The sequence below is a fragment of the Balaenoptera physalus genome (genome assembly GCF_965194825.1).
Source record: "Balaenoptera physalus genome assembly, chromosome: 13".
NCBI lineage: Eukaryota > Metazoa > Chordata > Mammalia > Artiodactyla > Balaenopteridae > Balaenoptera > Balaenoptera physalus.
In genome coordinates this window covers 61,163,245-61,191,199 of record NC_138892.1, presented here as the reverse complement: position 1 = coordinate 61,191,199, position 27,955 = coordinate 61,163,245, and the positions used below count along the sequence as shown (strand labels likewise).

The window sequence follows — 27,955 nt, the reverse complement described above, 5'->3', positions numbered from 1 at the left end:
GCAGCGGCGGCTGCGGTGGCCGGGGCTTCCCTCCCCCGGCGGAGGCGGCTTCCCTGCATCTGTGGCCGTGGGGAGCCGAGGAGCAGGTAACGAAGGCGCTTCCCGAGGCGGGATTGGACCAAGCCAGAGGGACCGAGTCTTCCGGGTCTCTGCCCAACGCCCTGGAGGGGAGAGAAGGTAGGGAGATCGGCGCTCATCCGGCCCGGCACAGAGGCCTGGGGAATGTTGAACCTGTATTTGATTTCAGGCTCACACTCATGTTGTGAGTCTGTCTGCCTCCGGAGATGCGGTTTGCCTGCCTGCCTGTCTGTCTGTCCGTCCGTCTGAGACGTTCCAAACCCTAGGCAGTCCTTCCAAAGGCTGGAAAAAATCGGGCAAATTCGTCGGAACGTACACTTTCATTCACTGGATTCTCTGCAACTCAGCGGACCTGGTTGGTGCGCGCCCAAGTTGGAGGGAGCTTTCCTCCTGCTTTCTGGCTGCCGGATCCTCTGGTTCCCTCCACCATGGGCTGAGTTTCCGGCTCCAGGTTCGCGGCTTGCCCTGAGGTTTGAGGCCAGACAGCTCCTAGTCTGGCAGGGAAGGCGGGGGAGAGCCTAGCGGCTCTGGCCCCTTAATTGTACTTCGGACCCTTATTGTCTCTCCTTTCGCCACCTCGGCTTCCTGAGTCTGGGCTCCAAAGTCACTGCAAATTTCCTTGTGACACACACATCACACAAAGATCGGGTAACCAGGCGCCCAAGGCCATGGGGGCTCCAAGCGCAGAGCACCCCTAGCTCTGGGGCCGCTCCCCCTCCAGCCACTCCACAGGCGGGGAAACCGGACCGGGTTGGGGGAGCCGGAAATAGCCCCGTTCGCTGTGGGGCGGCTGGGCAGGGGCCGGTGGGAATGTAGGCCGTGGCGTTGAGAGGGCCACGTTCACAGCCCCTGGGGGTTGCACTCCTGCTGGGTTTAGCGACTGGACTCCTAGTGTGTAGGGATCGCGGGTACCCACCTGGGGTGGGTGCAGGACGCTGGTCTCCTCGCGGCAGGCCAGGAGATTTCAGTTTCTGCTTCCAGCGCAGGCCTGAGCTAGGAGGAGTTGTGTGTGTGGGTGTGTTTTTCCCAACAAAGAGGGATCAGGAGAGAAAAGGGGGGAAAGTAGAGGGGAACCAAGGAGGGGGCGGGGAGGAGGAGAGGGCAGCGGAGAGGTGAACTGAGCCCATTTCAGGGGGAGAAGGAAAATGAAAGCAAATGGAGTACACACAAGCCTCCTCCGCGCTGACGAGCCGGGAGCGGGCGCCCTTCCTGCGGGCGTGGGGATGACCCGCTGGGGGACTGGGAAAAGCCTGTTTTAAATTTAATCCGAACTTGGCGGTGTGGATTGAACCGGAGGGAATTTAAATCACTAAAAGGGAGATGCAGGGCAAGGGGAGGGGATGAGTATAAACTGCCTGTCTTTCTGTCTGTCTGTCCTTCCCACGGTGGTGCTAGCTGGATTGTGGTCCCAGCTGTCCAGGTCTGAGGTGATGCAGTAAGGGTGCCCCTCCCCCGCGGGGCCTCTCCTGTGCCCAGTGCCGTCTCTTGGGGTCAGAAGAGAGCTCTAAGAACTAGAGTGGATGCACAGCTGCTAGCTAAAGCTGGGGTCCCCCCGCCCGTCCCCAACAGGGACTCCCAGTGGCCTCCAGTCCCTTGGGTTCCCCATCGGTGATGAGGAGAATTGAAGGGAGTGGTGGGGGTGAGAGGGAGGCTGGGAACCGGGCGGGAGATTCAGCAGGCATAACTGAACCTGGGAAGACAAACCCCTCCTTCTTGGTTCTCCCACATCCTTTGTGCCCCGACACCTACAGGCCTGGATTTGGGGGGAGCCTGAAGGTCTGCTTCAGAGCCCTGACCTGCCACCCCATCTCCAAATGCAGAGAAGAGGGGTACTACCCACATGCAGTTGTGTGGAACCTGAGGGACCTCGGCCTGGTGGCCTGGTGAACTCAGGGACTCCCAGCCTCTTCCAGCCCCCCTCCACCTGGCTGCCTCTCTCAGCAAGGCCTAGGCAAAATGGGGCGTTGGTGGGGAGGGGGCTGTGGGCGAGGCCTGCTTCCTGATCCACAGCTGTGTCTGTGCCTGAGTGAGGAGGGTCTGAGTTCACTCTCCGAAATGAAGGCGCGACAATCTCCCCTCAGTTTGACAGGGAACTTGACGGCAGCGGAGAGCGTGGGCCTGGTGATCCAGGCTGCCCCACTGCTGCTGCCTCTGCTGGGTGGGCAGGCTGCTCAAGAGTTGAAAAGAAAGCGGTGACCGAAGTGGGTAGCAGAGAAAGGGGCATCTGTTTACAGCCAGTATGTCTGGGGGGCTCTCCCAAATAGTAGAGGCTCACAGGAGAGGGGCTGTAGGGGCATCTTTCTTCTAAGAAGACTGAGGTTGGGACAGATGGGCTCTGTTCCCTGGCGAAGATGCAAAGAAGGAGCGGGTGTGAAACCTTCTCCTTCCTCATGTCTTCTTTGCTCCTTGACGAGACCGTGGCTCAGCTCCCAGCTGCCTGGGCGGCTGCCTGGGCCGAGTTAGGGTTCTATATCCCAGAGGCCTGGTGTACCCACCTCAGCAGGTCGCCCGGGAGAGGCAGGAGAGGAGGCCTCTTCCTCCTTTGTGTCCAGACAGAAGTGGCCGCAGCGCCCGGAGCTGGTCCCGCGGCAAAGGCCCGGCCAGCCAGCGGGCTGCACAATGCCACGGCTGCTCGGCCAGCCCGCGCCCTGCCCGGTCCTGCCTTCCTGTCGCCGCCCTTCCTCCGGCTCGCTCTCTGCATGCCTTCCTTTCCCTGCTCTCCCCCTCTTTTCATCCTGCCTCCCCTCTTTTCTGTAATTCTCCCCTCTTTCTTTCTTTTATCCTAATCCGTTTTCTTTTTTCCTTCCCTCCTTCCTTTCTCCCTTCCTCTCTATGGGCCTGGTGCCGTGCTTCAGTCTTGTTGTCTCAGGCTGTCTCGGGCTCAGTCTGTCTCAGGCTCTGTCCTCTGATGTCCTCTTGGTCGCAGTCTGGCCCCAGGCCCTCTGAAGGCTACACAGCTCTGCTCAGCATTGCCAGCAGTCACCCAAGAGCCAGGCAGGGTCCCCAGCCGCCTGGGCTGGGGGAGGTGCTGATGGCGCTGGGGATTTGGAGGAAGCCTAGGCAGGGGAATGGGAATCTCCTGTCTTTTCCTTGAATTAGTGAGGGAGAATTTTTGATTGACAGCTAACCCAACTCCATCAAGGCCAAAGAGGTATGCTGTTTCTCGGTGTAATTTGGATTTCCCAGACCAGTCCAGTCCGGGGCAGGAGAAGATAATCAGAGCCGAGGGTAAAGAGGCTGAGGTCCCGGGTCGTCTCTCCCCAGCCCGGTACTTCTCACGTCACGCCCCCACCATGTGTCAAAATCCCAGCCCTGCTGGACCGAAAAGGACAGAACCGGGGTTGGGGGTGTGTGGGGGGGGAGTAGGGACTGGGGAGGGGGCCTGGCAGGCTGGGGTCAGTGCTTCGGGCTGCAGATCTATCCTTCCCCCTCAACTTCCCCCCACCCCAAACACACATATTACACTCTCTGGGACACCTATCTCTAGCCCTTCTCCTCCCCAGAGGAGACAGGTCGACAGAGATGTGGGGTGGGGGGGAAGCAGCCTCTGCCCCCCACCCCTGGCATTTGGTCCCTTCCTGGGAACACGAGGGGAAAGAAGGGCAGGCGTCTCGGATCTGGGAAAACTCGTCCTTCCCTGCTGCCTCAGAGCCTGTGTCTTAGCCTCAGCTCCTGCCTATTTCCCCTAGCGCAAACTGGACTCTTTCCTGCTGACCCTGAAATTGTACCCCTCCTTCAAACTCACTCTGCCCTGCCTAGGGTGCATCTGTCTCTGGGGACATCACCTGCTCTTCTCCCCCGCCCCCAGCCAACTTCCCTGCCCCCTCTCTTGCACCCACATTGAGAATTTCCTGCTTGCCTAAAGCCCACTTTTGCTAAACCACCATGGGACAGTGTGATGGAAAGCAGAGGGCTGGGCAATGAACCCCAGATTCAAGGAGGAGGGTAGCGACCAACTTATTTCGGGGGGGGGGAATCCAAGTTGTGTGATCTTCCCTACAATCACACTACCCCTCCAGAATTCCTGTGTCTGACTCCAAAGAAATTGCTTTCTCCCATTCCTCTGTAGCTTTTTTCCCGTTCCAAAAACAGCCTACAATTTTATTTAATGAAAGACACATTTATGAACAATCAAATGATCCTCATAAAATTTTTATTGAAGGACGTAAAAACAAGCTACTTGCCCACGACCGAGGTCGCTCTCTTGCCTTGCCCGCTCTCACCCTGGCTCTCTGCAGACAGAGCCCTGGAGTGACTTCTTTTTGGGGGGCGGGGGAGGGCAGGATGTCTCAGAGATGGAGTTAGGGGCAAAGGAGGGCGAGCAGGAAGACGGGATGGGGACACCCCACTGAAGTTGTGTAGGTCTCTCCTCCACTTCTTCAGGCTGGCAAAGAAAGATAAATAGATACAGACAATAAATTTAAAATAAAGGCGTTTGCATATCTGTGCCAAAGCCAAGAGAGGACTTCTGGTGACAAAGGTGTACGAGGTCCCGAGGTCCTACCCCTCCCACCCGCAGACCACCTTCCCCAAGCTTCCCTTGCCCCAAATTTGGGGGGCTGAGTTGGCCAGTGGCAGAAGGACGCTCTCCTTCCCCTCCTTCCCTCCCTCCACCCCAGCTTCCCCAGTCCCCTCCCACTCTCCCTCCCTCGCTGCTGCTGCTCCTGAAAGAAATACATACATACACACTGTTTAAAAACGTATTTTTAAAAGCCACGTTCGGAACTGACAATCGCTGATCTAGGCTCGCGCAGAGACTGCGGGAGCGTCGGGGCCGACAGAGACGGATTACGTCAAGAAATAGTTCCTCCACCTACCTCGGCCGGCCTCTCCGCCCCTGCGGGGCTCCCGCGCCCAGCTCGGCCCCGGGGGTCCGGAAACCCTGGCTTCGGGGAGTGGCACTTGCACACCATTAAGAAATCCTCCCGGGGGTGGGGGCGGAGGCCATCTGCTTAGGAGTGGACACGAGCCAGGGGCTTCTCTGCTGAGATGCGAGTTGTCCTGAGGGGGTGGCCGGGTCCTTGGGTCCAGAGTTGCGAACCCCCAGGAAAACGCAGGTCGCGGGGATCAGCAGAGAGAAGGGGGTGGGAGAAGGTTAAAAAAAAAAAAAAAAAAAGCCAGGAAAAAAAGCCCCTGCGCATTGATCCGCGCCGTATTTTTGGGTAAATACGATCACGTGGGGGCCGGGGAGCCAATGAGCTGCGGGGAAAAGGCTGGAAAAATAATTACCTGCCTTGATTGTTCTGTGAGCAGATAAAAAGTACATATACAGTTCATACAATAATCTTATGTATGTAAAACCCTGTTACGATGTCGGCGACGGGGCCCATCAGTAACTATTACGTGGACTCGCTCATCTCTCACGACAATGAAGACCTCCTAGCGTCCAGGTTTCCGGCCACGGGGGCTCACCCCGCCGCCGCCAGACCCAGCGGTTTGGTGCCGGACTGTAGCGATTTTCCGTCCTGTAGCTTCGCGCCCAAGCCGGCCGTGTTCAGCACGTCGTGGGCGCCCGTGCCCTCGCAGTCGTCCGTGGTCTACCACCCGTACGGCCCCCAGCCCCACCTCGGCGCCGACACGCGCTACATGCGGACTTGGCTCGAGCCGCTGTCCGGCGCCGTCTCCTTTCCCAGCTTCCCGGCCGGGGGCCGTCACTACGCCCTCAAGCCGGACGCCTACCCCGGGCGCCGCGCCGACTGCGGCCCGGGCGACGGCCGCAGCTACCCGGACTACATGTACGGCTCGCCCGGGGAACTGCGCGACCGCGCCCCGCAGACCCTGCCCTCGCCCGAGGCGGACGCCCTCGCCGGCAGCAAGCACAAAGAGGAGAAGGCCGACCTGGACCCCAGTAAGTTGGGAGCAATTTTCCTTTACAACCCGAGCGGGAGGGGAGGGGAGGCCGGGCGGGGGGAGCCGGATTACAGCCCCTCCGAGCGGCGCAGGGAGCGCGGGAGAGGGGGTGAGGACTCAATAAAAGCGAATTACCTTGGGGAGCTTTCAGGGGCAGGAAGGTCTGAGAAGGGGGCCCAGGGAGCCAGGTGGGGAGAAGGCTGATGGGGGCTCCTCTCCCAGGAGCTGGCTTTGATGAGACCCCCGCCCTCACACCCCCGGCCCAGGCTTTTTGGCTCAGTCGCTACTTTCAAAGAAATGCAGACAGGGCCAGGGGATGGGGTGGGGGCAAGGTTCATTTTATGGTTTGGGGTGGGATGGGGGAGAGATGGGGAGGACACTGGGGGCAGAGAGGAAATAACCCCAAGGAGAAAAGCCACCCCCTACCTCCCAGGCAGTGTAGGGGTCCTCATCCCACTAGAGATTCATAAAACAGAGGGTCCATGGGCTTCTCCCCCAGGAACCCTGGGTGAGGGGTCTGGGGGCTTTCCCAGCCTGGGAACTTGGAGAGATCAGGACTTCCAGAGTTGGGGGAGAGAAGTGGGGTCCCAGTCTCCTTAAACTTGAGAGCTCTCTTCTGAGCGTCTGCAGGAGAGAGGGGTGGGAATGGGGGTCAGGGATGAGGAGTGGGGAGCGGGAAGCGGTATCTCCCCAAATTAGAGAATTGTACACACACAACACACACACACACACACACACACACACACTCCAATCAGGGAAATAGGGGCCTTCTAAGTATTGCAAAGAAAGGCAGGGGTAGGTGAGGTGAGGTGGGGTGAGGTGGGGTGGGGGGACAGGTGAGAGCTGCAGGTCCAGAGAAAGAGGAAAGAAGGGGAAACAGCAGGGTAAGGGGTGCAGCCCCTGGGTGTGAGGAAGTGTCTGGGGGAGTCCCAGGAGGGGGTTGCAGGAAATCCTTTCCTGAAGCCCCATAAGGGGCCAGGGCCTAATTATACCCCTCTGAAGGCTTCCCTCCTTGCCCTCAGCTACTCCCATAAACCTGAAATTGGAGGCTTGGCTCCTGCAGAGCCTGTCCTGGGGCTGGCAGGAGGAGGGGGCACTGGAAGCCAAACAGGGAAGCTGAGATATAGGGGAGCCTGTCCCCAAGGCCAGCAGCTCCCTGGGGAGAGGAGAAAGGCTTTTCCCATCCCAGCATCACTCTGAGAATTCGCCTCATCAGGGTTGAATTCTGAGAGAGTGGAGATGGGGCGCTGGAGAGGGTAGTGAGGGGCTTGGGGACTCTCAGGGTCAGGAAGCAGAACTGCTGAAATTTCAGGACTTGGTCGTGGGCTGGGAGGATGGGAGGGGGCAGAGGAGGAGGGAAGTGGGGAGGAGAGAGACCTCGCTATAAAAATAAAAAACAAGAGAGAGAAGTGTTTATGGGCCTATGAAACGGTTGGGAATTTGGACTTTTTATGGAGATATTCTCGAATTACTACTCTTGAAGCTGAGGACCAGACTGTAGAGGCTCTGATAGCTTCGATTTCCTATCGTTTTAGGTGCTGGAAACCGAAGAGGGGGAAGATGAGGAGGGGGGAGAACGCAAAAGGAGTAAGGGGGGAAATCCCTCAAGTAAAACGTGGCCAAATTCAGGTTCAATTATTGGGTTTGGGGAGCCTGGCTGAGGCTGGGGGTGGGGTGGCAGGCGTCCTGGACTGGAAGGGGGCTCCACTGACCCCTGCCTGTGTTTGGCCCTCCAGGCAACCCCGTGGCCAACTGGATTCACGCCCGCTCCACAAGGAAGAAGCGCTGCCCCTATACCAAGTACCAGACGCTGGAACTGGAGAAGGAGTTTCTCTTCAATATGTATTTAACCAGGGACCGTCGGTACGAGGTGGCCCGGGTTCTCAACCTCACCGAGCGGCAGGTCAAAATCTGGTTTCAGAACCGGAGAATGAAGATGAAAAAGATGAATAAAGAGAAAACCGACAAGGAGCAATCCTAAACCCTGCCCCAGCCTGCTGCCTCGGCACAGCCAAGGGAAAAACAAAAAACCCACAAAAATACCCCAACCCAGGCGGGAGACAGCACGAAAAAGAAAAGGAAAGAGCAAGATAGAGAAAAGCCAATCGGCTTAAAAAGAAAAAAAAGGGAAGGGGAGAAGGAAAACTCTTGCGATTTGGGAGGGTTCAGTGTTGAGAAATTGGTGTTTTAGTTAGTTCTACCCAGCAAGGAGGAGGAGGCCGGGAGAGAAACCGCGTTCTCTTCTCCCAGCGCAACTGAAATAAATGACACACACAAATGTGATTTTTTTTCTCCTTTCTTCAGAGAAGCCAGTACTTGAATCGCTATATTTCTATTTTTTTTTTCTCCTGTGTTGTATTTGGTCCGGGCCATCCTTCCCCAGGCCTGGGGTGCTCTGCGTGCAGATTTTGTACAAAAAGAAGACACACACATATAGACAAGAATGCTTCCCAGCCCAGGAGCCGAGGGGCGACGGCCAGGGACCGTGCCGCAGGCTGGGTCCAGCGGCTCAGGCCAGCGCCTCTGGCGTGTACATAGCAGTGTCTCCTCATCCCCAGAGTCCGTCCTGTAACGTGCTTCTGTTTGTTATGGTAGAACAGCTCTGTGTTAATATATCGAAGTCACTTAAAAAACCAGAAACCCAACCGTATCCAGTTCTCGTTATTTCTCCTCCCTGTGGCTCCCAGGCTTCTGGCGTGGAGGAAGCAAGTGCTTAGATCCTTTGGGGGAGGCGGGAGCCAGGCAAGGGGCTCCCTCTGCTTCGGAAGGGCAAGTCCCCTCCACTTCTCCAGGCAGGGTGCGATGGGGCTGAGGGCTGCCGGGGTGCAGTGGAGGCTGCCGAGGCCCGGGTCCAGCTTGTGCCTGCCCAGGCTGGCTGCCTGTGAGTCTTCTGGTAGCTCGATGGAGTCCCTGGGGGTGGGGGCACGGCATGAATGGTTTTCCCTGGCTGTAATTAATTGTAATAATTTATGAGTACATGAGATCGGAGGGAAGAGATAGGTAAAGATGAAAGTTGGGTGCTGGGTGAGGGCCCGGGCTGGATTCTTGCCCGGCTGCATCGGTGCTTCGAGGGATGGCTTGTGGGGGGGGTGGTGCGGGCAGTGCTAGGGAGGGTGTGTGGTGAATGGTGAGGAGGAAGGCCCAGCAGGCCTCAGGGAGCTGGACAGGCACTGGGCATTGAGAGTGAAAGAAGGAAGATGCAGAGAGAGAGTAGGGAGGGAAGAAAAGGAGGAAGGAAGGAAAGAAGGAAGGGGGGCAAGGGAGGGAGGAAAGAGAAAGAAAAAGAGGGAACGAAAGAAAAGGAAGGAAGGGAGAGAGGGAGGAAGGAGAAGGATGGCAAAACCAGAATCAGAATTAGATTTAGTTTCTACTTCTCAATGTATTCTCAGCTCCTCTCTCTCTCTCTCTCTCTCCACCTCCTAGTTCTCTCTTTTCTAATCAATCTCTCTCTCTGGTGCTTAGTTTGAATGTTGATCTGGGGGTGACGGGGTTATGCTGAGCGGCTGCAGCATTCCTGGGAGATGGCGCAGCTAGGGCCCAAGGAAGCTGGTCAGGGATTAGCCAGGAGTGGAGGGTTCTCTGGTGGCTGTGGGACCCAAGGGGCAAGGATGTGGGGATGTGTGTGTAACAGCCCAATGGGGCTGGTTGGCTGCATAGCACCCCAGAGCGCCTTCCCCAGAACCGGCAGTTTTCATCTGCTAATCAGAAGCAGACTCAAGCTGCTGGGTATGACTCGGCCCGGCGCCCCCATTCTCGGAAATCCCCCAATCTGGAAACTATTAAACTCAGACTGCTTGAAATATAGCCCTTTAATATCTCGGGCTGCCCATTCTGGGGAGGGTGCAGAGTGTTGCTCTGAATACTTGGGGAATACCACCGTAGAAGAAAATAATTGGGGACCCCAGTCCCTGTGCAGCTCCCTCCATGGCATCACCTTACAGGACTGGTGAGGCACTTGTAGGGACCAGCCCCTTCCCCATCATTTGAATCTCCTACCCCCTCCTTCTACTAAATTCTCCAATTTCGGGGGCTGGAAGAAGGTGGGAAGAGGTGAACATTTTGTTTTGATAATATTTCCTCTCGTCTTCCCCGCTTAAGAAGAGACCTCCCCAAATTCCAGAAGCGATTGTTTTCTCAGTCCTTTTGAAAGGTGCTTTGCCTGTAGTTTTCTCTCTTTTCTCGCTTCCTCGCTCCTCCCCTGGGCCATTTTGGTGTTCCGGGACCCTGGCCTCAGTTCCGCACCGGGCGGAGGACAAGGCACCCGTCTCCCTCGATCCTGACCGCCGGGACTCAGGCTTCTCTCCGGCCCGAGCTCGGCGGCGTTTCCGGGCCTCCACCCCGCCCCTGCTCCAAGGCCCTGTCGCCTCCCCTCGTCCGTCCGTCAGCGCGGCCTGCTTCCTGCGGCCCGCCTGAGCCGGCCTTGCTCCGGGCAGGAAGGAGGGCCCTGACCAGAGCGTGGGATCCAGAGCAGGCCCACCCGGTCCAGCCCACTGTTCAGTACCAGCTCAGCCTCCAGCCTGCAGGTCAGGATTGGATTCTATTTTTATTTATTGTCATTTGTGAACTCAAACCACAACAACACAACACACATCTGGGGAAAGAAACGAAAGCTGGGGAGGAAAGAGGGGCTTGCAAACGCCCCCCCTGCCCTAATCTTCTCCTCCCACCTCTCCTCTGCTCCTTTGTCCGAATCACAAAACCCTAAAGGTTGTTCCACTTGGGAAGGCAGAGGATAGGTACATTTCCGCGGCCCCAAAATGCCTCTTTTATGGCGCTGTTTGTCTCCCTGCGCTGGATTCTGAATGGGGCCGAACAAAACAGCAGCGCGGAGCTGGCTAGACGTCTGGGCTTGTTTTATGGTTTAAATAAGGTGGACACTCTTTCCTTTGAAATCGGATTATAGGAATGTTTTGTCTATGGTCCACGGAGAACAGGACCTCACTGGCTGGGAGGGAGAGGTGGAGAGAGCGCGCGCGTGAGAGAGGGATGGGCTACAAACCAGGGGGCAAAGAGCCGGGAGAAGTCAGAATCCCACCCCAAAGTCCTGCAGGCGGCAGCGGAATAGGCGGTGCGGAGCCAGCGGCAGGGTAAGAGGAGCGAGGAGTTTAGGGTGCGCGCCGCGGGCAGGCGGTCGCGGGAGCTTCGGGGCGTACATCTGCGTGCGCGGAGGTGTTCCGAGGCCAGAAATGAGCCTGAACGCGGGTGAAATCGCGGCAGTTCCATTGCACAGTGTCTCTTAATGCGGGAAGGGAGGATGACAGAAAGAGAAAATAGTGTGAAACCTTTGACAAGGTTTATTTCGAGAATTTAGAAAACAAAAGAGCATTGGTCCGGAGGGAAATCCCTTCCGGGGACCCCTCTCACGCGCACCCATTTGGAAACTCCTTCCTCCCTCCTCCCACCTCCCACCTTTGGGTCAAGCCTGGGGACCTGCTTGCTCTAGCTGTTGGCTTTTTCCCGGCCGGACTGCATTGGAGCAAGTGGACGCGAGGTGGCGCTGTTGCTCAATGTTAGAGGCGGCGGCGGTGCCCCCGGCCGGCCTGGCCGCACTGACGTTTGAGGCCCGGCCCCGAGGAGCAGCAACGAGAAGGCCCGGCGCCCCGGCCCAGCCCGGCCCCTCTGGCTCTGAGCAAATCAATCCTCTCACCTGTGAGGTGTAAATAAATCGCGAGTGGCGGCGGGAGATGGGCCCTCGCTCTGGCAGCAGACTTGGGAATCTCAGGAGGGCGGGCGCCGAAAATAATCGCTTTTCGGAGGAGATAAGCACGAAGCAGGCAGCGCGTAATTATCACGAAAAGGCAGAATGACCCGGACAAACGAACATAAATCCGTGGTACCAGTAGGGCGGTGCAGGCCTCGGGGCGAGGGACAGAGACGCCCCAGCAAGGATGGCTGCTTGCGGTTTCTTTATTTCCAGGCTCCCGGAGCGAAATCAACCAGATACGTGTAAAAGAAAAAAAACAATCAAATGAACGAAAGAAAGAAAAGGCGAGGGACGCCCCACCCCCTCCACCCCGAAAGGGGAAACCAAGTCCAACCAGGGATTTCGGGACTGGTGTGTTCTCGGAGCAGACGGTGCTGGCAGCACACTCGGGACAGTCGCATTCCAAGACACAAAGGCCCGGAAGAATAGCTCTGTGGCAGGGTTTTCGCTGGACCATAAAGTGTCGAGATATCCCCCCAGCCCCTAAAAGATAAGGCGCAGGCCCCAGAGCAGATCCGGCCTGCCCAGCTTCCTCTTTCCAGGAGGGGAAGAGAAAGTATTTATGACAGTCCCCAGTGACCTAGAAGCTGGGAGCCCAGAGTCTGTCTCGTTCAGCTCAGTAGCCACAGAACAGGCTCAGAAAAGGCAGGGCCAGAACCAAGGCTGCAGCGTGCTCTGGTAGTGGAGGAGACCTCTGTCATGCCCTCTACTGCCCTGGACCCTGGGGAGGCCTGCAGCCCTGGCACGGCCCTCCGCTGACCCTCCCCTCCTGCTGCTCCAGGGCCAGAGTTCTGGGTGTCACAGAGTTTGGGCGGTCCCTAAGTCAGATGGGGGTAGGTTCTTCCAAATTCAGGGGATCCTGGAAGCATCTCTTGCTGGGCCACCAGTGACTCTCCTTTGGGAATTTGGCTGAGAGTGGCCATTTCCTCAGCAATTATTTAGATACAACAGGGGGAAGCTCATTCTCTCTACACCATCCTCCCCTGCACTTTCATTTCTTCCTCCATCCCCAGAGCTGGGCTCTGGATGGGGAAGAAAAAGATCTGGTTTTCTAACCGCCTCCTTCCTCATCCAACCCTGAAACCCCAGGATGTGGAAGGAAAATAGGTCGCAATTTTTTTCATGATGCAAAGAGCTAAAGATGCATGTGTGTTTATCAGGTCTTATTTTCATATGTGCCTGGATGTGCATGTGTGTGCACAGTGTCTGTGAGGTGACCGGGGTGCTTCCCGGCATGCGTGATAGCTGAGTGAGCATGCATTTGATGTTTTTCAGAATGGAAGGTAGCACATACAGTATGTGTGGATCCCGAGTATGGCCCCGCGTTGCCCTGTGTATGACAACCTCACACACTGTGGAAGGGGAGGACCAGAAAAATCATTCTTATTGCTCGTCTTCATTCGCCTGCACACAGCACACATATCCACAGCTCTCTGACTTTCTCCCTTTTCTCTCTGTCTGGGTTAAGTCCACATAATTGTACATGTTTATGGCCAGGAAAGGATGCTGATGGAATAAGGTTCCTTTATCCATTAGAATTAACTTGAATTTACCCAGTCTTGGGGATGGGGGAAGCCCCCCAGAGAAAGTGTGGGTAAATATTTAAAGAGTGTCTGTTGACAGTTCCCATCCACATCCTGGCCTGGGCAGCCTGCCTGGGGAAGTGTAGGGGGGGGTGCGGTGAGGCCAGGGGGCCCCTCCTAGCCGAACTGGCATTTCCTATGGGGTTAGGGTATGTGGGGACAGCTAAGAGGCCTGCTTTAGTCTCCTCCAACCCAGATACAAGGGGTCTCCTGAGAAGAAACCTCCTGGATCAGCCCAGCCAGAAGCCAGGGACCCACCAGCTGCCCTCTCCTTCTCTGTCCCCACCAGCAGCTTTGCTCTCCAGCAAGCTCATGGCTATTGCCCGGGCTTCCTGCCTCAGGCAGGAGCTGGTGTCTGAAGGGACAGTGCAGCCCTGACTGGGTATATGGAGTGCCCCCTGCCTCTGGCCCTCTCCACTACCCACAGCAGGCAGGCAGGCAAGAGAATCTTAAGGATCTAGGGAAGACAGGGCAGCTTCCCACCCTGGGGAGGGGCAAGAGTCATGGAGGGTTCTGAGGCCTGAAGTGTTTGGGGATATGATGCGCTTGTTCCTCCTCAGAGTCCCCAGACTTAAGGACCCCCCTGGGGAGCCCATTTTGGGGGTTAGGGGAGCAACTGTTTCTTGTTGGCATTCAACCCCTCGGGGGTCTTATACCTGTTGAGGTAACCTGAGTTGACCTGCTGGCTCAGGTATCTCTCTCTGTCTCTCTCTGAGAGGAAGGAAAAGAGAAGGGGGGAGAGGCACCTTCAAATCTGAATGCGCACCTTGGAAAAGCTGGCCCTAGTCATTAGCTAGGGCTGGCTCACCACCCCCCCAACATACCACACCCCCATCCCTCCCCCTTCCTCCCCTGCCCTTCTTCCAGGTCCCCCCCCCAGCCCTGAACCCCTCTACCACCCGCCCGCCATCCCTCCCTTTCTTCTCTCTCTCTCTCTCTCTCTCTCTCTCTCCCTCTCTCTCTCTCTCCCTCTCTCCCTCTCTCCCTCTCGCCTGTCTTCATGTCGTGGATTGATGAACGCGAATCGCGTGTAAGCGCCGCCACCGCCGGGGAGTCTGAGGAATTCGCCTGGGCTGTTAAAGGAAAGAGCTAAGTGCGAGAGCGCGAGCTCTACCTACCGACAGTGAAGAGAGCCGCCTCCGCCGCCGCCGCCGCCCGCTCGCCCGCCGCCGCCCGCGCCCAGCCCGGGAGCTGCGCCGCCCCGCCGGCACCCAGGCGCCCCCCACCTGCCCAGCCCGGCCCGCCGCCCCGGGGAGCCGGCCGGCCTGGGGATCGCTCCCGGGGGGGAGGGCAGTTTCGGGGTCCCGGGCGGGGGAGTCGGGAGCCAGAGGGGAGAGGGCGGCGGGTTTTCATGTGCCCAGCATGAGCTCCTACTTCGTCAACCCCCTGTTCTCCAAGTACAAAGGCGGCGAGTCCCTGGAGCCGGCCTATTACGACTGCCGCTTCCCGCAGAGCGTGGGCCGGAGCCATGCGCTGGTGTACGGGCCCGGCGGCTCGGCGCCCGGCTTCCAGCACGCCTCGCACCACGTCCAAGACTTCTTCCACCACGGCACCTCGGGCATCTCCAACTCGGGCTACCAGCAGAACCCGTGCTCGCTGAGCTGCCACGGAGACGCCTCCAAATTCTATGGCTACGAGGCGCTCCCCAGACAGTCCCTTTATGGGGCTCAGCAAGAGGCGAGCGTGGTGCAATATCCCGACTGTAAATCCTCCGCCAACACTAACAGTAGCGAAGGACAAGGCCACTTAAATCAAAACTCGTCTCCCAGCCTCATGTTTCCATGGATGAGACCCCACGGTGAGAAGCCTTTTCTCTTTCCCCCTTGGTCTCCCGCGCTCCGGGGTCTTCCCCCCCCCCCCTTGCCTCCTTTTTGTCTGCCCTCGCTTTACGTCCTGGCTTGGGGCTCTCTCGGGCCCCACCCCCAGGCATGAGTGGGTTGCTGGAGGTTGGGAGGTTCAGCTGGGGGTGGGGCACAGAGTTCGCCTGGGAGATTTGGGGGATTGGGGTGAAGGTGGGGGAAAAGGTGGTGTGTGGGTGCAAAGGGTTAAAAAAAACGTTTTCTCCACTTCTGTCAGTCAGTCAGTCTGTCTGTCTCTCTCTCCTCTCCACCCCTCTGTCTCTCCCTCTCACCATCTCTAGTCAAAGTTGGGGAGGTGGCTGGGAAGGGGCCGGGGACCCTGAGGTTATCAGCCTTTGGAGCAGCCAGTTTCTCCATAAGGCAGACAGCCTCAGTCCAGGATAGTGGCCAGGCTGTCTTGGGGTGAAGGGAGACCTCTGCTTCCCTCCCCTAGCTGGGTCAGAGGGTGGCGGGACCCCAAGGACAGGTGCTCTGCCTGTCTGGGGCCCCCACCACCTCCTCTCAGAGCGCTAGCCTTAGGGCCACTACCCCAACTTTGCTTTACTTCCCTCAGTTGGAGAGAAGAGAGAGCCAGAGAGGAGAAAAAAATGTCCCGGAAAGGATGGAGGCCATGCAGATTAGTGAGCTCTGAGGTCCGGGGGACCCTCGCCAAGCTGTCCCCAATCAAAGGCTTGCGGGGTCTCCCTGAGACCCTCAGGGCAGCTCAGGTCATGAGCCCCTCCAAGGGTGGCCCCTCAGAGCCCAGTTTCGAAGTAAAAGGGGACGCGAGAAGGCGACAAGTTCCAGCGGGGATGGCCCGTGATTTATTTGCTGGTCTCCAGTTAGCAATCAGGCCAAGCAGTGATACATTCCAGGAGATCAATTCTTTTTCTTCTGGAAAAGCATTAGGCAGAGAGATCCGAGGAAGGGCAGTGAACAGAGCCCCACTTCTTCACCCCCAGCCCTTATGCCTTCCTTTTGGAAACAGACTCTGTCCCCATCCCTGCTCACCCAATGCCCCTCTGCACTTGTGAACAAAGCTGCAAGGGCCAGTTTTCTGGGACTGCAGGCCTGGGGGGACTCTACAGTGCTCCCCTGGCCTCTGCCAGCCCCTACTTTCCAGACAGACCCCAGCCCCTGCCCCCCCCCCACCTCCCAAGGTGAAGCCAGGCCAAAACAAACCCCCAAACTTTCCTGCCCTTGCCTGATTTCCACTCTTGCCTTTTCTGCAGGAGGGAGGGGAACTGGGGAGACCACAGGGGGGACTTCAGGGGAGGAAGAGTGACAGGGGAAAGCCAGGCCCCCACCCAAACATAACCAGACTGGGCTTCTGTTCTGTCCAGCTCCGGGGCGGCGCAGCGGAAGGCAAACTTACAGCCGGTATCAGACCTTGGAACTAGAAAAGGAGTTTCTCTTTAATCCTTATTTGACACGAAAGCGCCGGATTGAAGTCTCTCACGCCCTGGGACTGACTGAGAGACAAGTGAAGATCTGGTTCCAGAACCGAAGGATGAAGTGGAAAAAGGAGAACAACAAGGATAAACTGCCGGGAGCCCGAGACGAGGAGAAAGTGGAGGAAGAAGGAAATGAGGAAGAGGAGAAAGAAGAGGAGGAAAAGGAAGAAAACAAGGACTGAGCAAAAAAGAGAGACATCCCCCCCCTTTAGCAACTCCCTTGAAGTTTCGTTTTATGGTAGCGGATAAATTGAGAAGTTTACGACTGTCATTTGCTTTTATAGAGAATAGAATGACACTCAAAACCCCAACTACCTGTCAGATACTTGCAGCTCGGGTTTTATTACCTTTGGACTTCCCCCGATCTTTATTTGTTTGGAGACTGGAGGGGGGAGACTGAGACACAGCGAAAAGTTCCAAGTCTCTGTCTCAGTCGTTGCCCCAACACACACACTTGTCCATCCCCCCACCCTTCTTAGTCCTGCCTGGATTTTAAGGTCTGAGACCTGGCGTCTTTGCCCCTTCTCCCGGCCCTGTCTTGCCACCCTGCCACCTCCCTGCTTCTCTGGTATTTATTTTAGAGGGGAACCCCCTCAAACTGCAGAAGAAGACTCGTGGCTTTGTTTTCAAGCTAGGATTAGTGTATTAGATTGACTTTTTTTTTTCCCAAAGGACAGAAAATTGAAGGAAGGAAGGGAAAAGAAAGGGAAGATGTTCAAAGACATTTTTTAAATGATAGCGAGGAATATCCCCTCTCCCTCCCTGGGGCTCCCCGCTTAGAAAGACTCCCTTGACTTTCTCTAGGAACCTGATGGAAACCTGAAGCAGATGGGGGTCTCCCCCTCCCCCCTCCCTTTCCACGGGATAGATAGGAGCCTGCAGTCACCCGCTAAGATCCTACCTAGCCATCCCATGGTCACTCGGGCCCATGCCTTCCTCCCCTTTCCTGTCTAATTTCTGTTGTTGGGCCCAGCTTCCTCTGAGCTGCGTTGGTGTGAGCGCTCAGAAATCACCATAATCATGAAAATAATAATAATACTGATAATAATAATAATACTAATGATAATAAATCTTTAACATACTACCTAAAGGGAACCTGCAATAATCTTGAAAAAAATAAAAAAGAGAGAAATTTTTAAAAATCCTAATATGGGAGAAAAAAAGAGAAAAAATTTAAAATAAAAAAAAGAAAGAAACCTCCAACGTATTTTATCACTACCTATAGGAAGAAATCCCGCTTTGAGAGTATTTGTAATGCGGATTTGTTGTCGTTTGTTGCTGCTTATTTCAATAAGAAAACCCCAACAACTGAGACTGCCTAGCCCGACGGTCCTGTGCGCTTTTATTGTGCTTCTAACCCCAGTAGAGTAGAACTAAATTGCACTGAATGTATAGTTAACTCTGTCTTGAATTCTCTGTTTATGCAATGTGCTCGAAAGAAAAAAAAACGTTTAAAATATATCTATAATAATAATTTTTCGTCATTTGTCTTTATGTCCAGCTATGAATGTAGATTTTGTGTCCCAGCAGCCTTGTTTCTGGTCCAAGTACTTTGTATTGTATACGTGAGTCATAATAAAAAAAAAAGAGGAGAAAAATAGTTGAAGCTGCAATGACTGACTTGTTTTTTCCCAGCACACACCCCCCCCCATTCTCTACCCCCTCCCCTCCTTATCCTTCTTTTTCAACACTCTGGTAAAGGTTTCCTCCACTGATTTGACTTGGGGTTGGGAGCACTCACGTGGAGAAGGGCAGGAGAGTTGAGAGGGCAGGCTGGACTGGGAGGGCAGGTGAAAGGGGGGAGGTGAAGAAGAGGAGGAGGAGGAGGAGGAAGAGGAAGATGCTCTTGGGAGAACCTTGGCTCCAAACAAAGTGGGTTTCTGGATGCCAGGATCCCAATGGGAAGAAAGCATCTTCTCCCCTCTTATCCCTCTTCTTCCTCCTCGTCCTGGGCTGGGCCCAGACCAAAAATCTGCCCCTGTGCCCCTCTGGCAACTAGGCCTTTTTCTTCCAGGGGCTGAGGATGAGGATGAGGCAATGGGGTGCTTTCTGATCTTCACATGCTCCTCATGGCCAACCCTTGGTACTCAGCACCCAGCACTAGACCATGAACAGGGTGGGAAGGATGTGAGGCTCAAGGCAGTCTGGAGGGCTTGGCTGGAAGAAGCCTGAGTGTGGGGGGTCTAGGAAGCTTAAGCCCAGGGGAGAGGAGAGGAGAAGGTGAGTGGACTGGCATGCCAAGCAGCATAGGCCCACAGTCTGAACTGCGAATGCAGCCAGCACAGGGCCATCGCTGTCACCTAGCCTGCTTGCACTTACTCCAGCCTCTGTTCTGGCTGTTTCAAGCCCGCTCCTGGCTTCACCTTGGCAGTTGGGCAGCCTGCCCTGGCCTTACAATGTGGGTCAATTGGCCTGGGTTGGGGGGTGCTGCTGCGTGTACAGTCCCCCACCCCAGCCACAGCAGGGTAAGGACAGTCTTCATTGGACTCCTCATTCCCCAAAATAAAGGGTCAAAGGCTAAGGGACTCAGGGGGCAAGGTGTCTCTCACTCCTCCCTGGAGGGTCCTAGACAGAGAAATCTGTTTATGCCAGTAAGATCCTGGTCAAATAATACCAAATTCCAGAGATACAAGTCATCTGATTCAGTCATGAGAGGGGGAGAGGGGAGGGGAAGGGATCTTCTGGTCTTAAAAACCAGACCCCCAAAGACTGAAATATTTTTGAGGCCAGATCCCTCTCTCTGTCTCTCTCTATCTCTCTCTCTCTCTCTGTTCCCTGGTCAATGATTTTCCCAGACTTAGGCCCAGGTCGACTCTAATTTTGTGTAATTTCACCCGCATCTGGGTGCCTGGCTCCCACTCAAAGTGGTCCTGAACACAGGATTGGATCAGGCCTCATTAATGGGGGACTCCTGCGGCCCCAGCGAGGCTGCCGATTGGAAGCGCAGGCTGCCGGCAGCCGGGAACAGCTTTGAGCAGCTCTGGGGGAAATGTTTCGGAACCTGGGGTCCCTGCTGCCAGCCGCGGGGCATCCAGGTAACCCCGTCTGCTGCGGGAAACACCGGCAACCAGCCGGGGAGGCATTTCGCTCCGACGTCAGGCCTTCCCACAGGCGTCCAGACTCCGAGGGCCGGCGAGGGCCGTTTCATTTTTAAATGTGGACTTCTGATTGCTATTAATACAAATCGCTGGCCCGGTAGCCGAGTGGGTTGACCCTACACTAAGTGGCTTCGAAGAACCTCGCCGAATTTTCCCCACACCCAATGCCCCATTCAACCCCGGCCGTGCAGTGCCGGTGGCCCCAAGCCCGGCGTCGGAGGGCTGGGTGCGTCCGGCACCCGGCATCGCTTGAGATGCGAAGCATCGGGTGGGCAAGATCAAGAGAGCTCCAGTCGCCCCCTCTTGCAGCACCCGACCCCCCACCCCTGGTGCCCACCGCCTCTGTTTTCTCGTTTGGAGAGAAAAAGAGGCAAAACCCGTTTTATGGGGGAACTTAATTGCGAGCGGCTTGTACTCTCTTTAGAAACGCGTCCTCCCAAATGCTCCCGCCGTCCCATTACCGGAATGGGGACCATTCGGCTGCAGCAGATAGGACTTTCTCCCATTCTTTACTTGTTTATTAGCCAATCAAAGTGGCTTCCGAAAGCTATTTGTGATTTGTGAAAAATAGTATCTTTCAAACTGCTGAGTTGAAGCATCTCGCTCATTTCGCCTTGCATTTATTATTCTAATCCCAACCGTAGAGAAGGGATAATGCAGCTATTAAGTTGGGGGGCAAATTCGTTTCTCTGGCATTTTTGAAAATTCTCGGCATTTTCTCTCCCTCCCCACTTCACTGCAGAGGCCAAGGGAGTAGCGGGCCTGCAGGGGATCTGGGGGGTGAGGGAGGCAGTGAGTGCCCTAAAGGGTTCCTTGGGAGAGATGGGAGAGTGGATTGGCCTCCCCAGCCTCAGCTTCCTTAAATGAGATGCCCCAGCGGCCGCGTGTTGGCTAGAGAGAGTCACCCCGCCCCAGTTAAAGCGAACTCAGGACAGGTTATGCCACAGACTAGAAGTAAAATTTCCGGTGAACTGCCCGCAGTGCTGCCCCATTCTCCCCTCGGCCCATTGTGAAAAGCTGGGCCAGCGCTTCCTTGTCGTAATTTTTAACTACCTGTTATAAAATTTATGGATGGGTTTGTAAAAGGAACGAGGTCTCTGCATCCGGCTGAGGGAACTGCTTCTCTTACTGTGGAGGAAGTTTGGGGAGGGGATGAGGGACCCCCTGTTGGTTGGGGTGGGGGCACCCAGCCAGGGAAGTCCCCATGCCAGCTTAATTTGGGACCAAGGGAAGAACTTTGCGCCTTCAGATCTCCAGCTGGTGGGGAAAGTGGCTGGGTTGCGATTGGTTGGCAAATAGTCTCTATGGGGGAATTTATTCTGGGCTCCCCCACGCTGGATTCATTGCCAAAATCAGGGGTCTGGAGTCTCGGGTGCTCGGTGTTTAGCATGGAAGGTGGAATTTAGGGGAAGAATTGGTTCTTTTTTCAGAGCCTCCAAGGTGTGTCCCAGCTGCCCAGATACTAGAATTTTTCCGAAAAAGGCAGGCGGCTGTGGGCCACCTGATAAGACAGAAAAGGCTTCACACGACCATGCACTCAAAGGAAAAAGAAGTGGGAGCCAAGATTGTGGGCCTTTATTTTTAATTCTAGAAAGATTAGGAGGAAGCTGCCGTCTGAACCTAGGAACTGAGGAGACCTGACACTAGGGATGGTCTTGGGGGAAAATGTCATTCGTTTTCTCTGAGAAAGGAACCTGGGGATGACGGGCGCTTTGGGGGTTATAGAGGCTTCCCCCCCTTCCCATCCCTCCTGCTGCCTCCTCAGGACTGCCCAGGACCGGTCTCAACCCTCTCTGCTCTTCAGACCGTGGCCAGGTCAGGCTTGGTTATTAGGCCTCCAGCCGCCTGCCCCTCCCGTTCCCAGCTGGGGTGAAGTGGGGGGGGGCTTCCCGGACGCCCCATTGGGAAGGATGTTGTTCTCTTCCTAGAAAAAACAGGGGTAGGGAGGGAGCAGGGGTAGGGAGTGAATCCCTTCTCAGTCCCTTCACGCCGCCACCGGCACTGCCCCAATGCCACAAACCTTTGCAAAGCTTTGGTTCCGCCAGAGCCAGCCTTAATACCCCATTTATTAAGGAAAATATGTAAAATTCGGTATGGCAAAGGGAGGCAGCTGACTGAGCAGCCAGAATCCTTCCTTCTCTCCTGTCACGTCCTCCCGTTGCCCTTTCCGCGCTACCCAGGAGCGGCCCGGCCCGTGGGGAGTGGGCGGTGGGTGGGGGTGGGGTGGGGGTCTGGGGATGCTCCCTCTGCGAGAGAATTGGGTAAACATGGCGACCGTGGCGCCCATTTGCACACGCTACACAAATGCATCGCATTCCCGGTTGTTTGCAGAAAATTTACAGCTGAGTAATAAAAGTTTACGATCGACTCACAAGTTGGATTGGCCACAAGAAGTCATGTGGATTCCATCCATGAACGTGAACTTTTTATTGTGGTTTGTCCGTTCGGAGCGCTCCGCAGAACAGTCCTCCCTGTAAGAGCCTAACCATTGCCAGGGAAACCTGCGCTGGGCGCTCCCTTCATTACCAGTATTTTTTTTTAATTAATCTGATTAATAATTATTTTTCTCCCCTCATTTAATTTCTTTCCTCCCAGATGGAGTTGCTGGAAGCTGGAAGCACCTGGGGAGCGGGGTGGGGGGAGAGGCAGGAGTAGAGGGCACCCCTCTCTCCCTTCCCGACCCTCTAGCCCCCCAAGGGGCAGGAGGAATGCGGGAGCAGGAGTTGAGATAGGGAGCTGCAGATGCCTCCGCCCCTCCCCTCTCCCAGGCTCTCCCTCCTGCCTCCTTCTCGCAACTCTGCTTAAAATTTATTTGGCTTTTTGATTATTGGGATTACTCTTTTTTATTTTTAAATTTATATAAAGTATATATATGTATGTGGAGCTGAAACAGTCTCGGCAGCGGCACAGAATGAGGGAAGACGAGAAAGAGAGAGTGGGAGAGAGAGAGGCAGAGAGAGAGAGAGGGAGAGGGAGAGTGACAGCAGCGCCCGGTAAGTGTTTCCTTATTGGTTCAAATATGTAACTAATGGTCCGTAACTGGGTGGCGGTTTCAAGATAAGGACAGCAGCGGCTTGTCTTGGTTAGAGAGGAGAGGGGGCTGGCGAGAGGGTGAGAGGGTGGGCGCGTGGGCAGTTATGGGGGGGGAGGGGAGGGAGGAGAAGAAATTGGGTTAAATTGGAATATGGTAGTGGGGGAAGTGTGTTGTCCTTATGTCACTGTGCGCTGAAATTGGGGGTCGGGGGGCAGAGGACTGCACCGGTGGGGCTCAAGGCCTGGGTCTAGTGCGCGGACCATGTCCCTACGTTTTATAGATCTGCGGCCTCTTGGCTAATGGGACTGGGACAGAGGGGGCCCGGAGCTCAAACTCCAGGGCAGGTGAGAAAACCTGTAGGCTGTAACCATTGCTCCCTGAGCAGAGTCAGCCCCCCAACCCCCAAACAAACTTTCCAGCGCCCCCTCCCTGCTCCGCAGCCCCCTCCCTGTCTCAGGGAGACCGCGACCGCTAGAGCTCACACATGCGCAGTGCGAGCCCAGGGCCGGGCAGCTGAGCAGGAAGAGAGCGCAGCTAGGCGGGCGGCTGGGCCTGTTAATTGGCAATTAGGGTGGAGGCTGGTGGCTGGTGCGCGTCGGCGGAGGGGAGAGCGTCTGCCCACCCCTGCTCCCACCCCCACTCGAGCGGATGGAAAGATGGGAGGTGCTCTGCGCTGCGGGTGGACGGGTGGGGGTGGGGCTGGGGGACTCGGTACTCGGTACTCAAAAGCCATCTTGTGCTTGGAGAAAGAGGGCTAATCTGCCTTCTCTCCCCGCGGCCCGGAGTCCCCCACCCCCAGCCGCCGCCACCCCACCCAGGATACCCACTGGGCTGCTTCACCCGCGTCGCCTGGCTGCTCTGGGCTGGGATCTGCCCTGTCTGGGGCGGAGGTGGGAATTGGGGAGGCCTCTGGATGGGTGGGGACAGGACCAGGCCTCGCTGGCGGGGCCTCCTGGGTGAGCGAAGACAGTGAGGACTCAAGGCACGGCTGGCTCATGGGGTAGGGACGTCAGAATTGGGCGGCCTGGAGGGTCCCGGGCGCTCGGGAGCTTCTTAATAATTGGTGCTAATGGCGTGTTGTATAGTCTTAACCCAACACACATGGTTGCATAACACAGTGGCTTAATTTCTTCCAAATGTACGTAGCCCTGAATGTGTTGCAGCTTGATATATGACCCCGCCCTGCTCCCTGGCCTGGGTCCGAGGCGGCACCTATATGTGTGAGCTTCTGTTTATAAAGGGCGGTGATGCACACACAATCGCTTACACACCCAGACAGACACACCCCAGAGCTGGGGGAGAGGGGTGCATATTCCTGGAGAGATCCAAGAGTCTGGGGGCCAGAGTCCCCTCCAGTCCGAGCCAAGAGCACACCCCCCCATCTTTTTCCAACCGTGCGACTGGGCTTCTCCGCCAAGCCCGAGTGGGGGAGGGGATCACTCCTCGATTTCCTGTTTAAACCCCGACCGGTCGCCTGGGGGGGGGGATGGAGGGGGTGGATAACCTGTTTTTATCAAATTCTTAAAAATATAATTCGACTGCATTCAAATCAAACCCCTTGGGCCCGAGTTGACGGTGAATCTTCCCTCCCCTACCCCCACAATCCCCTTCCCTTCCTCTCCTGCCCCCCCAAAATTCCCCTTTCGTAGCCCACATAAAGGCCTCGGAGGTATTCTCCCGGGGAAAGAAATGGCATTTTCTCTACCCCTTCCACCCCCCCACCCCCAGTAGGACTTGTGTGTGTCGGCAGAGGCGTCTGCCGAGGGGCTAATTTCGCGTTCCTTGTTTACGATCGAGAAAGCGCTTGGCTCTTCCCAAATGGGCCCAGCCCGCCGCCTGCTCGGGCGGCCGCGCGCTCTCCCGCCGCTCCGGCGCGGCCCAGGGGCTGACGCCCCGGGGAGCCAGGCTGTGGCCGCCGAGGCCCCGAGTCCGTGCAACCTGCAAGGGGCAATGGGAGTACAGTGGGCCAGTGGAGGGGCCCCGGAAGCCTGAAAATGGGAGCTTTTCTCCTGGCGTACTGTGGGAACCGCCGATCGGTGAGGCCTCTATTTCTCTTTCGCTGTATTTTGTCTGCCCCCACGCCTGCAGATGGCCTTACTGATTTGCGGGGGGGACGGGGGTGGGGTGGGGAGTACGGACAAGTCTCCTTTGTTCACCCCTGAGGACAACAGTTTCCGGAGAAGGCCTCTCAGGCCAGTAGGGCTTCACCTGGAATACTAGAGGGCCCCCCTTCCTTTGGAGGGGTGGGCCTGGGCAAGGCTGGGGTATTCCCCTCGGCCTACAGGGATCTAACCGAACGTGGCTGGTGAGACTTAAGCGTGCTAGGGTTCGTGGTTGTCGGGTTAACGGCACCGTCCTGAAACGTCCTTATATAATATTTTTATCAGTTGATTTTCTGTCCCTTCCTGGCTAGGGTCCTGCAGGCCCTCACTCCCTTCACCCCTAGACTCCTCCTCAGGACACAGAGAGATGCAGAGACAGCATAGCAACAGTGACTGGCCCTGGTTTTCTGTGTTCTAGTCTGGCCAGGGAAAAAACCCAGCCCCAAATGCCAGCCCCTTCCTTCCCTCCTTACTTTCGATTTTCTTTCCCTTCTCTCTTTCCCTTGATGGTGCTCAAACTGAAACACAAGAGGGGCCACCCTTGGCAACCCTCAGCCTCCTTGCAGGCCAGATTCCCTGTAGACAAGGTCCTTAGAGAGGGAGAGCACTGCTGTGATTGTCTAATAATAGCCAGGGCAGTTGAGAATAGCATCAGGCTCAAGGACTCTGCACACCCAGAACTAAGGCTGGGCAGAAGCCCTGAATCCGTGGGTCAGGGTCTGGTGACACTCCCTGGAGCCCAGGGCCCCCAGCAGTCTCCTCTGAGCCCACTCTTTTGGGCACCTCAGGCCTGCCTCTTACGGGGCTTTGTCAGTCCTGCCACGGGCTGTATTTCATGCGCCAGCTCCTAGCTAAGGAGAAGTGGGCAAAGCAAACCCTTTCTCTCCCTGGTCTGACAGTTGTGATCCCCACGAAGAACGAGACCTTGTTTGGAGAAGGCGGCCTTGTTGGGTTGGCTGTTGTGTTCCGAAACCAGGCTTAGTAGCTTTATACATTTATTAGATAGAGGCTGAAATGTACAGGCGCAGACTTATGCATGAATATATACAGACTCATATTTCTTCAATGGTTAATTGTAAATAACCATACCTATATTCGCTCAAACACCGTTTTATGTGCGTGTGAAATTTTGTTAGCCCTCACTAGACGGGCATGGGTTCAAGGAGGCACTGGGTGCCCTCTGTGCGTGCTCTGCTGAAAATGTGTTCGTGCTGGAATCGGAGTATGCGGGTGTCAGTAACCAAGGGATGCCACAAAGGCTTTCTCAGACCTTATTGCCTTCGCTGTCCAAGTAGCCGGGCTGGGGAAAGACTGACTCCCTTCTGCTTTCTCTCCACACCTCCCTGCAATCTTCCCCAGCTCAGGACTGTTTTAGCAGGGGAACCCCGTTGTGTTGAAAGTGAGTTCGGTGGGAAACTTTCATGGGTGAGGTAGGCCTGTGAGCAGTTTTGAGCAGTCGCTGGGCCCTGGTGCTTGAAGCCTTGCTGAGGTGGCGGAGGGGATTGGAGTGGTTAAGAAGGTGGCCTCTGGGCGGTGGTCTGGGGCGGCTGCCAGCTAGGGTGCCTGGAGAGGCCTCTGGGGAAAGCCAGCCAGACGGGTAGGGGTGCGGTGAACATCTCTCCCCCGCCCCTGCTTGCCCTGGCCGCTCACGGGGCCCCAGCTTTGCCTGTGTCATCTGTAGGGCAGATTAGGGGCTCTCTAAGTTCCCCAAATACCCAGATCTGGTTACCTGTGGGACTTTATTTTAATCCTCTCTGCTACCTAAGCCGGGGAGATGGCTGATGGGGCAGAAGAAGCTGGGTCTGACCGCCTGCAGGCTTAAAGCACTGAGTGTGGGCCAGGGCTGGGAATTAACCAGCCTTCTTTCTCTCTTCTGGGCCCAGGGAAAGACAGAGCTGGTGGGGGGGGGAGTATAAATGTCCATTAAAATGCCCAGGAAAGAAAGTAAGGACGGGAGAGGGGCTCGTGGGTGTTCTTCCTCCACTCCCTAGGTGATCAAGTTCCTCCCAAGAATCTCCTGTCCAGACTTGCCGTGGGTCCCAAGGCGTGCAGCTCTCTCCCACCTTCTCTCCACCGGCACCAAGGGCGGCCTTGAGCTTTTAGGCCTGGGCGGCCCCCGGGTGCCAGGGTGACATTACCCCCAAAGTGTGCTCCTCACCCGGACCCAGGCCTCTGCCACGGCGCCGCAGCCGCCCCTGTTTATTGTGTCTGTGAGTTGTTTACTTGTTTTGTCTGCTGCCACCCTGCGTCAGAAACCCGCCAAACCAGCAAACTCACCCAGGAGAACAAAGTACAGCGCTATCCTGAACTCCCTCCCCTTTCCGGCACCCTGCTCCCGCCATTACCATCTCCCTCACTCTCCCTTTCTGAGGGGAGGAAGCAGAAATCGTCCTAAAATAAGGCAGCTGTTTATAGGGTGGGGGGAATTATGGGGACACCATAAACCTCCGGGTGTCCTGGTGGTGGAGAGACAGAGCAGCCTCCAGCTTTTCTTCCTTCCCCCTGGCAACTGCTTGGTTAAGGGGGCCACACTCATTGAGAAAGTGGAGTCCCCCTCACCCCACTCCTTTCTGCAGTTTTCCCTGAGACATAGGTTGTTGGGGTTTTAAATCAGGGTAATGTTGGCGGATTCATAAAGCTAGATAAAGCATGTCGCTCTCCCCTCACCCTCCCTTCTCCTCAGCCCCCAAAATAGCAGTGAATTTAAGCAAATCCTACAAAATTAAATTGCCCCTTCACTAAAGATCCTATAAATCTCCAATCCCACCAGGTGTAGAGTCGGAGAGGCCGCTGTTCGCCTCTAATTTTGCTCCTGGCTATCAAATCTGAAAGAGTATCATTGAAGTAAGTAATATTCTAGTTTCTGAAATTAATTTCCCCCCTGCCCATCTCTCTCCCTCTTTTCGCCAGCGCAGATTAAATGGTTCTTTCAGGTCTGCAAACAATAAAGGATAAAATTATTTATAGGGAAATGAGGATGATGTTTCATTGTTGGCTTATTGTTCTAGAACATAATATTTTATTTTCAAGTGGGAAAACTTAGACCAGGGGAAGAAGGGGAAAGCGAGGGAGAAAGTGAGGGGAGGCAGGGAACCACACACAGAACCTAGTCGTACATAACTTTTATGACATTTACAATTTCCTCATGACAACTCGCTGTGACGTCATAAATGCCTTGTTCTTGAATTTTACAATTTTCATAAACCTCCAAAAG

General features: G+C 55.9%; 3 protein-coding genes and 2 long non-coding RNA genes across 18 annotated transcripts in view; 3 read left to right on the top strand and 2 right to left on the bottom strand.

Moving 5' to 3' along the window:
• LOC309640746 (homeobox protein Hox-C4) overlaps positions 1 to 27,955 on the top strand; it is a 64,586-nt gene that overhangs the window by 4,108 nt on the left and 32,523 nt on the right. For 2 of the 12 annotated variants that reach the window (XM_082419964.1, XM_082419963.1), the window contains exon 1: positions 22,605 to 24,675. The exons of 1 other annotated variant lie outside the window; for it this stretch is intronic. Coding sequence is in view for 2 of the 11 variants with exons in the window: in XM_082419963.1 (XP_082276089.1) it covers positions 24,634 to 24,675 (42 nt within the window). In the remaining 9 variants the exon portion in view is untranslated. 9 more of the 12 variants (XM_082419970.1, XM_082419968.1, XM_082419958.1 and 6 more) reach the window with 8 other exon arrangements.
• LOC309640754 lies at positions 45 to 5,033 on the bottom strand. 2 transcript variants are annotated; one of them, XR_014252386.1, is made up of 3 exons: positions 4,896 to 5,033; positions 2,574 to 4,462; positions 45 to 161 (listed from the first exon to the last, which is right to left on the bottom strand). It is a non-coding gene; the product is annotated as an uncharacterized lncRNA (long non-coding RNA). The 2 variants fall into 2 exon arrangements; XR_014252387.1 differs by having other exon boundaries at positions 80 to 161; positions 995 to 4,462.
• HOXC9 (homeobox C9) lies at positions 4,899 to 8,211 on the top strand. The gene is made up of 2 exons (XM_082419978.1): positions 4,899 to 5,926; positions 7,665 to 8,211. The coding sequence occupies exons 1-2, from the start codon at positions 5,389 to 5,391 to the stop codon at positions 7,907 to 7,909; spliced, it is 783 nt and encodes a 260-aa protein (XP_082276104.1). The 5' UTR covers positions 4,899 to 5,388; the 3' UTR covers positions 7,910 to 8,211.
• Positions 7,910 to 14,728, bottom strand: LOC309640757. Of its 2 annotated transcripts, XR_014252393.1 has the most exons (3): positions 14,590 to 14,728; positions 14,208 to 14,288; positions 7,910 to 13,926 (listed from the first exon to the last, which is right to left on the bottom strand). It is a non-coding gene; the product is annotated as an uncharacterized lncRNA (long non-coding RNA). The 2 variants fall into 2 exon arrangements; XR_014252392.1 differs by having other exon boundaries at positions 7,910 to 14,288.
• Positions 14,224 to 27,586, top strand: HOXC8 (homeobox C8). The gene is made up of 4 exons (XM_082419979.1): positions 14,224 to 15,013; positions 16,397 to 22,598; positions 26,733 to 26,951; positions 27,512 to 27,586. The coding sequence occupies exons 1-2, from the start codon at positions 14,578 to 14,580 to the stop codon at positions 16,687 to 16,689; spliced, it is 729 nt and encodes a 242-aa protein (XP_082276105.1). The 5' UTR covers positions 14,224 to 14,577; the 3' UTR covers positions 16,690 to 22,598; positions 26,733 to 26,951; positions 27,512 to 27,586.

Excerpts from the sequence above, each read along its gene's own strand:
- HOXC9 (XM_082419978.1), top strand. The coding sequence starts at position 5,389 with ATGTCGGCGACGGGGCCCATCAGTAACTATTACGTGGACTCGCTCATC. Across the intron at positions 5,927-7,664 it reads GAAGGCCGACCTGGACCCCA|GCAACCCCGTGGCCAACTGG; the intron begins GTAAGTTGGGAG and ends TTGGCCCTCCAG.
- HOXC8 (XM_082419979.1), top strand. The coding sequence starts at position 14,578 with ATGAGCTCCTACTTCGTCAACCCCCTGTTCTCCAAGTACAAAGGCGGC. Across the intron at positions 15,014-16,396 it reads TCCATGGATGAGACCCCACG|CTCCGGGGCGGCGCAGCGGA; the intron begins GTGAGAAGCCTT and ends TGTTCTGTCCAG.